Source organism: Schistocerca piceifrons, chromosome 8, assembly GCF_021461385.2.
Source record: "Schistocerca piceifrons isolate TAMUIC-IGC-003096 chromosome 8, iqSchPice1.1, whole genome shotgun sequence".
Taxonomy (NCBI): domain Eukaryota; kingdom Metazoa; phylum Arthropoda; class Insecta; order Orthoptera; family Acrididae; genus Schistocerca; species Schistocerca piceifrons.
Genome location: NC_060145.1, coordinates 40,327,596 through 40,342,157, shown reverse-complemented (window position 1 = coordinate 40,342,157; position 14,562 = coordinate 40,327,596). Strand labels below are relative to the sequence as shown.

The window sequence follows — 14,562 nt, the reverse complement described above, 5'->3', positions numbered from 1 at the left end:
TTGGTGATTCACGACAACGCCCGGGCCCACACGGCAAATTCCACTCGTGAAGTTCTCGAATCTTTTAAGTGGTAGTTGTTTCCTCATCTGCCGTACAGTCCTGACCTGGCACTGAGCGACTTCCACTTATTCCCAGCAATGAAGATGTGGTTGGCTATGCAGCGTTTTGATGACGACGCACAGCTTTAAGAAGAGGTAACCACGTGGTTGAAGGCGCAGGCGGCCGAATTTTACGATGAAGGAATTTCCAAGCTCGTTCATCGCTATGATAAGTGCTTTAATTTAAATGGCAACCATGTAGAAAAGTAGTATTTAAGTGTGGCTTTCATCTGTATATAATAAAAAAAAATTTCAAATACTTTATTTATTTTTAATTCCAAAACGTAATGTACTTTGTGGATAGCCTTCGTAGCAAGAAAGAAAATTAGCAAAATTTTTGCATACTGATCATTGAAAGTGTTTGTTTCATGGTAGCAGCACTGAAGCAGAAGGAAGATTACCATTCCTGGACATCATGGTGAAGAGAAGAGCTGATGGTACCCTGAGCCACGGTGTGTACAGGGAGAAAACACACACTGATCTGTACCTGCATGCAGACAGCTGCCACCACCCTTCTCAGAGGAATGGAGTACTAAAAACACTAGAACACAGGGCATGCAGCATCTCATATGCAGAGAATCTGCCCCAGGAATTGGAACACTTCAAAACTGTGTTCCGAAAAAACGGGTACTTGGAATGGCAGATTAGATGCGCTCTCTGTCCCACCACCACAACACAACCTGTGGAGACGCGTGAAGTCACGGAAGAAGAGGTAGCCACTGCCTTTATTCCGTACAATGGCGCACTATTGTGAAAATCGGCCGTATATTAAAGAAACACAGAGTTAAAACGATTTTCGGCTCGTCCAATAAAACACGGGCATTACTGAGAAGTGTGAAAGATGACCTCAAGGAAGGCTGGCATATACCAAATTCCCTGTGAGTGTGGGAAGACTTATATCAGACAAACAGTACGCACCATCGAAGATCGTTTCTGAGAACATCAAAGGCATACTCGACTGAAATATCCAAATAAGTCGGTGGTAGCAGAGCACTGTTTGTCCAAGAAACACGACATGGATTATGAGCGTTCAAGATCCTGGCTCAAATCTCTAAATATTGGGACGGTGTTATAAGGGAGGCTATTGAAATTTGCACCAGGGAAGATCTTATCAACCGAGATTGCGGCCACAATCTCAGCAAGGCTTGGGACCTGGCATTGAGTGTAATTAAGAAGACTCTCAGGAAGAAGTATGAGCTGGCGACCAGGGCGGACATAGCAAGCACATCGGCACTACGACAGATTCCGACGCTCATGTCTTTGCGACCCCCGGCGCATGGGCTTGGACGGTGAAGAGAGCGGCCCGCAGGGGGAGGGGATTTAAATCGGCACCTGCCCTCAGAAGCTCAGTTCATCAGCGCACCTGACGATGGCAACATGTCTGACCGCTGAAATATTGTGCCCGTTGGACACTATGAACCGGCAGTATACCTGTGGACTGTTCGAGCAAGTCTTTAGTTCTCTGTTAGAAAGCTAACAAATCCAAATAAGCTTTTATTCTACAGAAAATGCGTAATTTTTCATAATTTCAGAAGGAGAAGTTGGTAAGACATGACTGGAATTTATAAAAGTTACTTTTTCAACCTACTGCTTTGATTTTTCTCTCGAACTGATCATCCCCATATTTTCTACTCCATTTAAGAAACAATTATCTAACTTTGCTGCTACCTGTCACTGATCACCTACAGCTCTTCCACTTAAATCAATAGTGATGTTATGTTCTGTGGCCTGTTGTCCTGTCTACATCCCATACAGACTTACGTTTTGTGGGCATTACTCATTTCTGATACAGTGTACATTCCTTGATTTTTAATAGCTTTTCTTAGTGATTTTGAGTAGTTTTTGTAGTCCATGCCTACTGTAGGATCTTTATTTGTTCTCACCAACAAATACATCTCTCTTTTCTTTTCTGATTAGCTTATGTGAAAATTATTTTCAAATGATGATATGAATTTATCATGGAACAGATTAAATTTTACATGTGGCTCATTATCAATTTCATCTCAGGTCATCTCTTACAAAATATTCTTAGAAATATCTGCCCTGGAGTCACTTATTATCTCTGATTTCCACTGAGGAGTAGCTATACTGAAAAGCACTAACTTGTTCATCCAAACTAACTGCACCTCATGAGCAGAGACACCAGCTGTTACTGGGTATACATTTATTTTTTTCCTTTGAGCATCATCAAAGGAAACATCATCAACTAGTGTTCTATGGTCTATATCCACTTGTGTTGGAAAATTAACTACTGAGATCACATTATAGGATGCAAATAAGGTTTCCAGACAATTTTTCATCTCAGAATCCTGTAGAAAATATACATTTAATTCACCGGGAGAATTTATTTTAATTCAGGTTTTACTCACAATCCAGTTGATATCATGTAACTGTCTAACACCAAACTCTTCACTTTCTGGTGGGAAATAATCCGGATCATCAGAAGACATCTGCAGGAACCTCTCAAGGCGAGCACTGGAATGCTCAGGCCCCTGAAACAAATGCAATACATTTAATCAAATAGGATAAATTCCAATGAGTCATATTAAAATTAAAATAACATTTTTTATCTTCTATGTGACATTCAGCAATAATAATAATAATAATAAAATATAATTTATTAATAAGGTTAAAATATTCATTACACGGAAATTAATGACACATACAACACAAAACAAAATTATAAATGAAGAACAAAAAGGCTGCTGCAAAGGAGCATGAGGATGTAAAGAGCAACTGATAATAGTTGCAGAGGTGACATATCAAGCTAAAACTAAACAAAGGTCGCTACACTATGCATACATTGATTACCAAAAAGTTTTTGATAGTGTACCCCACTCATGGTTACTACAAATATTGGAAATATACAAAGTAGATCCTAAACTGATACAGTTCCTAAACGTAGTAATGAAAAATTGGAAAACCACACTTAATATCCAAACAAATTCAAATAATATCACATCACAGCCAATACAGATTAAGTGTGGAATATACCAAGGAGACTCATGAAGTCCATTCTGGTTCTGCCTTGCTCTGAACCCACTATCCAACTTGCTAAATAATACAAATTATGGATATATGAATATAATAGAGGGAAACATTCCACGTGGGAAAAATATATCTAAAAACACAGATGATGTGACTTACCGAACGAAAGTGCTGGCAGGTCGATAGACACACAAACATACACATGAAATTCAAGCTTTCGCAACAAACTGTTGCCTCATCAGGAAAGAGGGAAGGAGAGGGAAAGACAAAAGGATGTGGGTTTTAAGGGAGAGGGTAAGGAGTCATTCCAATCCCGGGAGTGGAAAGACTTACCTTAGGGGGAAAAAAGGGGTATACACTTGCACACGCACACACACACATATCCATCCGCACATACACAGACACTTGTAAAGGCAAAGAGTTTGGGCCCAAACTCTTTGCCTTTACAAATGTCTGCTTGTGTCTGTGTATGTGCGGATGGATAAGTGTGTGTGTGTGCGAGTGCAAGTGTATACCCCTTTTTTCCCCCTAAGGTAAGTCTTTCCGCTCGCGGGTCTGGAATGACTCCTTACCCTCTCCCTTAAAACCCACATCCTTTCGTCTTTCCCTCTCCTTCCCTCTTTCCTGATGAGGCAACAGTTTGTTGCAAAAGCTTGAATTTCATGTGTATGTTTGTGTTTGTTTGTTTGTCTATCGACCTGCCAGCACTTTCGTTCGGTAAGTCACATCATCTGTGTTTTTAGATATAAATTATGGATATAATATTACTGGAACATACCAACACAAAATCACACATTTGCTATACATAGATGATCTAAAACTACTGGCAGCAACAAATCAACAACTCAACCAATTACTAAAGATAATAGAAGTATTCAGTAATGATATAAATATGGCTTTTGGAACAGACAAATGTAAGAAAAATAGCATAGTCAAGGGAAAACACACTAAACAAGAAGATTACATATTGGATAACCACAGCGACTGCATAGAAGCGATGGAAAAAAACAGATGCCTATAAATATCTAGGATACAGACAAAAAATAGGAATAGATAATACAAATTTTAAAGAAGAACTAAAAGAAAAATATAGACAAAGACTAACAAAAATACTGAAAACAGAATTGCAGCAAGAAACAAGACAAAAGCTATAAATACTTATGCTATACCAATATTGACCTACTCATTTGGAGTAGTGAAATGGAGTAACACTGACCTAGAAGCACTCAATACACTTACACGATCACAATGTCACAAATATTGAATACATCACATACATTCAGCAACAGAAAGATTCACATTAAGCAGAAAGGAAGGAGGAAGGGGATTTATCGACATAAAAAACCTACATTATGGACAGGTAGACAATTTAAGATAATTATTTATAGAATGAGCAGAAACTAGCAAAATACACAAAGCAATCACTCATATACATCAGCTACACCATTGCAATTTCATAACCACTTCTACAACCCTTTAGATCACATAGCATCAACAAATATGAAGAAAGTACATTGGAAAAAGAAAACACTACATGGCAAGCACCCGTATCATCTAACACAGCTACACATCGATCAAGACGCATCCAACACATGGCTAAGAAAAGGCAATATATACAGTGAGTTGGAAGGATTCATGATTGCAATACAGGATCAAACAATAAACACCAGATATTACAGCAAGCATATTATTAAAGATCCCAATACCACAACAGATAAATGCAGACTTTGCAAGCAACAAACAGAAACAGTAGATCGCATCACAAGTGGATGTACAATACTAGCAAATACAGAATACACCAGAAGACATGACAATGTAGCAAAAATAATACATCAACAACTTGCCATACAACATAAACTAATAAAACAACACGTTCCCACATACAAGTATGCACCAAAAATGTACTGGAGAGTGATGAATACAAATTATACTGGAACAGAACCATTATAACAGATAAAACAACACCACATAACAAACCTGACATCATACTCACCAATAAAAAGAAGAAATTAACACAACTAATCGAAATATCCAAACCCAATACAACAAATATACAGAAGAAAACAGGAGAAAAAATTGAAAAATACATCCAACTAGCTGAGGAAGTTAAGGACATGTGGCACCAGGATAAAGTTGACATTATACCAATTATACTATCAAGTACAGGAGTCATACCACACAGTACCACCAATACATCAACGCAATACAGCTACATCCAAACGTATATACAGGATGAGTCACCTAACGTTACCGCTGGATATATTTCATAAACAACATCAAATACTGACGAACCGATTCCACAGACCGAACGGGAGGAGAGGGGCTAGTGTAATTGTTTAATACAAACCATACAAAAATGCACGGAAGTATGTTTTTTAACACAAACCTATGTTTTTTTAAATGGAACCCCGTTAGTTTTGTTAGCACATCTGAACATATAAACAAATATGCAATCAGCGCCATTTGTTGCATTGTAAAATGTTAATTACATTCGGAGATATTGTAACCTAAAGTTGACGCTTTAAACCTCTGACGTTCAGTTGCGTGTTGTAACAAACACGGGCCACGGTCGGCGAGCAGCTGCAACATACATCACGTTTCTACAGAATGATCTGCCAACGTTGCTCGAAAATGTCCCACTGGAAACGCGTCAACGTATGTGGTATCAGCATGATGGTGCACCTGCACATTCCGCAATTAACATTAGGCTGACCCTTGACAGGATGTTCGACGGGCGATTCATAGGACGTGGAGACACATAAATTGGCCAGCCCATTCTCCTGATCTTACACCTCTGGACTTCTTTCTGTGGGGTACGTTAAAGGATAATGTGTACCGTGATGTGCCTACAACCCCAGAGGATATGAAACAATGTACTGTGGCAGCCTGCGGCGACATTACACCAGATGTACTTCGGCGTGTATGACGTTCATTACGCCAGAGATTGCAATTGTGTGCAGCAAATGATGGCCACCACATTGAACATCTATTGCCCTGACATGTCGGGACACACTCTATTCCACTCCGTAATTGAAAACAGAAACCACGTGTGTACGTGTACCCCACCCCTCATGGTAATGTACATGTGCGTCAGTGAAAAAGACCAATAAAAAGGTGTTAGCATGTGGTCGTAATGTTCTGTTCCAGTCTCTTCTGTACCTAAGGTCCATCACCGTTCCCTTTGGATCCCTACGTAATTCGGTGCTCTCCGATACACACGATCGAACAGCGGAGGAGTGGTACTCAAGCGTCAACTTTAGGTTACAATATCTCCGGACGTAATTAACATTTTACAATGCAACAAATGGCACTGATTACGTATTTGTTTATATGTTCAGATGTCCTAACAAAACTAATGGGGTTCCATTTTAAAAAAACGTAGGTTTGTGTTAAAAAACATACTTCCGTGCATTTTTTTATGGTTTGTATTAACCAATTACACTAGCCCCTCTCCTCACGTTCGGTCTGTGGAATCGATTCGTCAGTATTTGATGTGGTTTACGAAATATATCCAGCGGTAATGTTAGGTGACTCACCCTGTATACAACTACAGAAATCTGTAATTATTGATACATGTTCAATTACCCGAAAGTTCCTAAATGCAATGTAACATATACCGACAGTTAAAAGGAAGTCACGCTTGATCAAGGTCTGCATCACTTTGCATTTTTAACCAGACATAACGTCTGAGAAAGGAAAGAAGTAATAATAATATATTTTCAAGCTCAGTCCAGAGACGGAATAAATTTCTACAACAGTTATTAGCAAAGCCCACATTGTTATATAATATGACACAATACAAGTAGACAGGCACACTCAGTGCTGCTTTTAGCCATTTTTGTGCACTTTTCAACAAACATTAATTTTAAGGCTATCAGAAGCAGCCATATTATCTCTGGCACTGTATCTACAGTTAATCTGCCAAATAAATTTACAGTTTCCCATGCAAAGTACTATGTGAAGTTTAAAGAAGTGGTGTTAGAGATAAGTAATGGAGGCAGAACCTTTAAATATGTTCACATTCTCCTAGCCCCTTCAGAGTACTTGGAAAATGTATGTAACAACAAATGAGTTCAAAAAATCCAGATAATCTTCTTGTTATGGTGTCAAGAAATATGTACTTTTAATATGGGTATCAGGGCATGGGAGATTTCATGACTATGAACAAGCATATAGTGCACCCAGACACATCACTGAAGTACACATAATGATATTGTGTGGCATTTCATCACACATTATTGCCGCCCTCCTTTGAAGAGCCAAATCTCACTGCAAAATTAGAGAACCAAAAGTTGGACCACACAAAACAAGAATCTACACCAGGTGATGCATAAAAAAAACGCCACTGTGGGCATTATTCAAGTAAAACTGGAGGAAAGAGACTACACTAACAAGAATAATGAATAGTACACTTCCCTATAGCAGAGGATCACAGCCACACGCTATGGCACAGTGCAGAGATGAAGGTACTTCATATCAATTTATAAACTTTGCACCATTCCATTGACACACGGAGTGAAGGAAAAATTACTTCTGTATGGCTCAGTACACATACTAATCTCTTATCTTATTCTCATGGCCCTTATTAGAGAGATATTGTGGGGCGGCAGGTGGTATAATTGTTAAATGTTCCTATTATTTATTTAATGCTGTTGTTTGCCGTTCTCAACACTGGCTCTCTAATTACAATATTGGCAACCAGAAAGTGAGTAGCAAAATGTGAAGCCTGTAATTAGAATTCCTAGTGCCCACTTCATCTGAGAAATACATTTATAGCTACAGCTTATAGCTCTGAGGAATTAGGAGATTGTCTGGGATTCATAATCTAAAACCATTCCCTCTAAATGTTCACTATATTGTGAAAGGCACAGACCAAAAAGAATCCACACAATCCAACTACCAGAGCAGTTCAGAGTCTAATGCACTGATGCAACTATAACTGTTCAAATTAAATGTTTAAGTGAATGCTTGCCATAATTTGATGATAATGTTCATCAAACGCCAAGCTAATAATGGTAGAATGTCTGTCCTGTGGCGGCAAGTGAAAGTACGACATACGCAAACTAAAGTTAGATCATTAACGTCATCCCAAAATTAACACTTCACTCGAAAACGATTTCATGGTTATGCGTATCCTGAGTAACTTATTACTGCATCCGAGGCTGTTTATATCAATGATACCAACGCGACGCGACTCCCGGCACAATATGATGGATGAACAGAACTCTTGCAAGCTGCCTTCTCTGAATTTACTCAAAAAGAGTTCATGAGATCCATGTTAGTTTCCTTCGCATTTCCATTATATTTTTATATGGGCTGTACTGACATATTGTTGTTGTTGTTGACATTATGGTCTTCAGACCAAAGACTGAGTTGCAGGTTCAGTGGTCGAACCTGGGACTCCAGAGAGCGTCAAGGGGCAGTGCACAGTGATACAGCGGTATTCAGTAGCATTACTTTATTTGGATGATTTACAGTATTCGATGAGTGCAGCGTAATGTTGGCGTGTCACACGCAGCTGTGCCTCGAGTCCAGCCAGCTAAGCAGATGCTTGGTATGCCAATACTGCTGCTCTGTCATCAAGGCTGCTCAGCTGGAAGTCAGCCACGCTCTCCCCGGTCACCACCTGCCAATGCATCGCGTCTAGTGCTGCACTGCTTCCCACAACTCCAGAGACTGCTACAGTCCCTGGTCCTTGCCGCCCTCCGCCCCGTTTGGCCTGGTCTGTCCGACCAGGGGACAAAGATGGATGTTCTGGTCACCCGTGGCCCTCAAGCCGCTGCTGCTCCCAGGACAGAACCAGACTCGAACCCACGCACTCCTGGATGCGGTGCCACAACTTGCCGCTAGTGGTGCTTGCCACATGGCAACACCCGCCACCATCCCTGGCGCTGCTGCAGTGCTGCCGCACCTACCGCAGCATACACCTCACCCGGACCCCGGTACGCCAGGTGGAAAGCGAGCATGGCCCATAGACTGGAGTGAAACTGAGTCCTTCCTGGACCTGCTGAAGACCACTGTCACTGCCCTCTTTCAAGCAGACCACGTTATCTCAAAGTTCCAGGCTGCCGTTCCGTCCCATCCCGGTGTTGTGTCCCCAGAGGCGGAATATAGCCCGAACAAGTACATAGAATCAAAGAACAAGTTTGTGTAGAATACTTATAACATTACTGCCAGACTGGCCCCTATAAGTGTAGACCACCACAGGTCCATCCCAACACTCAACTGACCTGGCACACTATCTCAAGCTAAAATTGCCCATCTATTTATACTGATTTTCTCCTCACTTCCAACGTAGTGTCAGAGAGAGACAGAAACTATGACAGGGATAAATTCCCACATATCGGCCACTTATAAATTGCCTCCTGGCTCTGGCCTAGTGCTCCGCCTCATACATCGCAATGCTTCAAATATTGTTGTGGTTTCCTGCCTCGTTGTTGCACCACTCAAAAAATCATGTGTGCAATACCACCGTCGCAGCTCCATGCCCACGAGTGCCATGTTTACCTTGCCTGGCCTGCTGGCTGTCGTCTGTTACCACATTCTGCCAGCTGCCCCAGATTTCATCGCCCAACTGCATCTTCATTGAACTTTGATAAAATTTACCTTTCCCTCAACTAGAACTGACACTAGCTCAGCACACCCACCTCCTTTCAACAAGTTTCGTCCCAAATCGAGATAAAACGTATGTGGCCTGTGGCTGCATAAACATACCTTGTCCACAAAACTTACATTCTACAGACTAAAACTAATGAGAACATCAAAACATTAACTCTATACCTATACACTATTTACACTGGTTACCCAAGCCGTAGGTAACTGATGTGTTGGTGCCTCCTCCACTGGTGTATGTTTCCACATTCTCCACAAAGTTATACCCGAGAAAAATAGAAAAATGGCACACGCTGTGGCTGAAATGCTCACTGTCATCATCCTGTTGCTCCGATGCTGTTGTAACGTTTGAACATGTACCAATACTTTATTAAACATAACTGATCCTTCCTGTGCATTAATAAAGGAATGTAATGTTTCCAAAAACTCTGGGTTTAATGTGGAGTTCAAATATGTCAGATTCTGCACTAGTGATATCTCCAGAGCCCCTTCCAGGTAAAACAACATTCCCTGTGACAAGGTTAAAGCTGTTTCACCTGTACATGACACTGGAAGACTGAAATCCTTCCCCACACAATGACAAAACTAAAACAACAAACAAGAAAAACTATTATCAGACCCACCAAAACGCGAGAAAAAGAGAGAGAGAGAAGAAAACACACACACAAAAACAAAATGCAAATTATCACTTGATACAAAAACACAAAATGTAAACATGCCATACAATATTACACGTACAATAATTTACTCCCTCCGTGACCATAATGCATGCGGAACGTTATGCGCCCACTGTTGTTCTTCCGTCAAGACCTCCTTCTTCCGTTTGCTGTTTGCTTGCCTAGCCACTGCAATCAGGTCACTTCCTTGTAATTGAGGTAATCCATCCACCATTGTTTTAAAAGGCTTTACCCTACTCATGCAGATAATGTATGTTTTTATTGGCAACTGCACTTTAACATTCGCAGGCGAAGTAGTCTCCACGACCTGGTACGGTCTGTGGTACTTTGTCAAGAATTTTTTTCATCTTTCCCTTAGATGTATATGGATTCATGATTAATACCCACTGACCTACCTTGTACTGTGGTAAAGGTCCCAACTGCTTATTCGGTTCTTCCTGCCTCTCTAATGCTTTTGTATTGGCCTTCTGTACCCCCTTCCAGATTTCCCATATCGTTTATGCAAATTCCCTCACTGCATCCCCTTTAGCTCCCGATTTCGGACATAGAATGTCAAATGGCAATGGGATCTTTCTTCCACAGACCACCTCGAATGGTGACATTCCAACACTCGAATGTATTTTAGTGTTATAACTCGATACCACGTATCATTCAACACTGCATGATCTGTCGTGACCTTAAACTTCCTACCATAAAGGTAACAATGAAAATACATTACTCCACGTATTACAGTCAACATCTCCTTTTCTGTTGTGGAATAAATTCGCTCTGCCCTATTTAAATGTCTAGAAGCATACGCCACCGGATGCTCCTGTCCATTCACCATTTGCCCCGAAACACATCCTACCACACCATTTGAAGCATCACATGATAAGATGAAGTCTTCTTCAAATTTTGGAAACATCACCACTGGACCAGAAACTAATCTCATCTTTTATTTATCGATAGCTTCCCGACATTCCTCCATCCACTGAAATTTAACCCCTTTCTTTAAAAGCTTTGTTAATGGCTCAGCTATTTTAGCAAAATCTTTTACAAATTTATGATAATATGAACATAACCTAATATACGATTGTAATTGCTTCATTGTACTTGGTGTCAGAAAATTTTGAACTGCCTCTGTTAACCAAGGATCGGGTTGAACCGCTTGTTCACTGATTACATGACCTAAATATTTGACCTGCGTTTGCGCAAAATCACATTTTTCTAAACTTAATGTCAACTGAGCTGACTGCAATCTTCTAAAGACTTATCTTAAACATGATACATGTTCTGTTATATATTTCAAAAATACTATAATGTCGTCAAGATAAACCATACACAATGTGAACGGCATACATATATACTGATAGTGTCCCCCTGGAACAGTAAAAGCTGCCTTTGCCCTATCCTCTGGCACTACTTTCAACTAATGATATCCACTCCATAAATCCATCATTGTAAAATACTTACATTGTCCCATGTGATCGTGATATTCGGAATTGGATATGCTTTCAAAATATTTTTTGCATTCAGAAACCTATAATCACAGCAAAACCTATATTCTTGTACCATGCACTAACTTCTTAGATACAAGAACTACATTGCTTGAATATGGACTATCGCTATGCTCTATGATTCTATCCTGTAGTAGTTGTTCTATAAACTCCTGTAGCAGCAGTTCCATATGACGTACTATCCTATATGGTTTCCTAAACACTGGTGTATTATCCTCCATTGGTATGTGATGCTTTGTAATTGGTGTTGCCGGTAACCTACCATCTGTTCCAAATAAATCGCTAAATGTCAATAACAATTCCTCCAACGCGACCCTGTCGTCTCCCTGCAAATTCTGTAATTTTCCCCTCAATTGCACTACATCGATGTTTTGCTTATGGCTCACCTCTAAATCCTCCCTATTGAGGTCATCTTCATCAAACACCCCCAACGTGGCCAATAACAACCCTTTCTACAAGCTAAAATACACTCTGCCAATGTTATCTATACTTACAGGAACCCTATAATCTCCCTCCACACAACATGCGTGAGCTAAACTCCGACGCACAAAACAGTTCACAATTTCCAACTCCTCATTACTCAAGGGTGACTTCACCATGTACGACGTCTCCTTTGGCAACTCCATATTTATCGAAACCCAAACTATCATCCCTGTAATTACCAGTACGTTATCCTTTTGATTGACCTTTAATGAATCCATTTGCAGTTTAGCTGGCATCACCTTCATGTTAAGTGCACCTCACAACATTCATCCATTTGCAACCATTTCCCCCATGTAAAACATTGTTCCACCGAGTTCCACTGTTTGTTCCCAAAGATCTATCTTTGACCGATGTTCGTTAAGGAAGTCCAGTCTGAGTATCACCAAATACCCCTCACCTACACATAGTAACACCTCTGCCTGCTCACTTAACTTAGTTCCTGCAGTCACGAATTGAAGTACTGTCATACCCAATGACCTCACTTTATCACCTCCAACCCCATGTAACCTTTAAAGTGGTGGCTCAAGCCTTCTCCTGCTAACCAGGTCTAGATAATACCAGACACGTGTGCCCCCATGTCAACCAGAAACCTTTGTCCCCTTCTGTTCACCAAGCCTAATAAGCAGCATTCCATCTCTGCACCTACAAGCGCATTACCTAATTTCACTGGGACTGCTCTCCGACGGTTGAAGCAATCCCGTTCTCGTTTAACGGCTGCTGTCACTGAGGTTCCCCCCTACTTTTACTCCTGTAGTTCATTGCTCGGTGACCTGTTTTCCCACATGAGTAACACCACAACTGACACTGACATTGCCGCCTAATGTGCCCTACCTGGCCACAACCAAAACACTTAATTTCCGCTGCCAAGACACTATGCTCCACCCTTTGCTTCGTCACATAATCTACCTCCTCTAAGTATGTGGCAATCCTTAGAGCCACCGCAAGATCACTGGAATTCTCCATTCTCACCCGATGTGATATCTCCAGCGGTACTCCCCACAAAAACACATCAATGCCCTGCTCTCGACCTCTTGTAACAGCACCCTATTAGTCTCCCCATTCTGTGACAGTTTGAACGTTTGTGCATTCAGTTTTCCAATCCTGTCTGAGAAAACCTCCACAGTCTCATTTCTCCTCATAACTAACACACTTAACTTTTCACAAAAGAACCTGGTACTATTCTGTTTTTGGTACCTCTGGCATAACCCAGCCTCAAGCTCTGAGTATGTCCCCACATTGTTCAACGTTTCATGGTACAATATGTATGACTTGGCATCCCCTATTAAGTGTAACTTCACCACCTTCAACATTACAACATGCGACCAACCATTAGCCTCGGCCATTGTGATAATGTCATTAAGGTATACTGACACATCTTCCATTGATTTACTCGGAAAGGGGTTAATCAATGCCACGTCAAATGGTCTATGACACTCCACGACCTGTAATTTACTTTCACCCAACATCCCTTCCCCTATTCGCAATGCCTCAAATCTCCCTGCTAATTTCTCATAATTTTCTTTGTCACTTATCCTCATCTTTGACAATACCCGAATTTGCTCAGTTAGAACGGCTACAGCTTCCACTGTAGTTACTGCTGCAGCCTCTGCTGCTTGCCATGTTTCCACCATTTTTGCTTATAGCTCCACTGTTTCCATTAATTTCACTCTGCTACTCCTTAACTTAGTTTTTGCGGCGAATCATCGTCCATCTACATTCTGAACAGCTGTGTGCCAAATGACTAAATCTCTTACAAATAAAACAATTCTTTGGCACCCACTTTGTACACGGTGATCTGTGGCCTGACAGGTTACAAATATTACAATGCTTAGGCGCTATGTCATCATGTCTCCCATTTCCCCTGAATCCACATAAATCTACAGGCTCCTCCGGCATTACAAAAGACACCTTTAAAAAGTCCATCCTAATTCATACTTAACCATTCAAAACTCAAAAGAATTACACAAACAATAAATCAAGTGTCACTCACCCATCCACATCGTGCTTGTGTGCAGGTGAACAGTCCTACTTTCCTCCCTATACTGGTATGGACGAACACCTCCCGAATGACAAGACGTAACAAGAAGTGCATGACTACCCATCATGAATGCAACCAAACACCTCATCTACCCCTCTACACAGGCACACCTCAATGCTACTTGCTTGACATAAGATGTGGGAGGGAAAATCCGGTACAAGTGTTTTAA

The 14,562-nt window shown here is 40.8% G+C and overlaps 1 protein-coding gene across 1 annotated transcript in view; it reads right to left on the bottom strand.

Annotated features, from left to right (window-relative positions):
- LOC124711735 (2-oxoglutarate dehydrogenase, mitochondrial-like) overlaps positions 1-14,562 on the bottom strand; it is a 178,774-nt gene that overhangs the window by 25,859 nt on the left and 138,353 nt on the right. Inside the window, exon 14 of the mRNA XM_047241947.1 lies at positions 2,469-2,591. Within this exon, the coding sequence (XP_047097903.1) occupies positions 2,469-2,591 (123 nt within the window). The remainder of the gene's footprint in view (positions 1-2,468; positions 2,592-14,562) is intronic.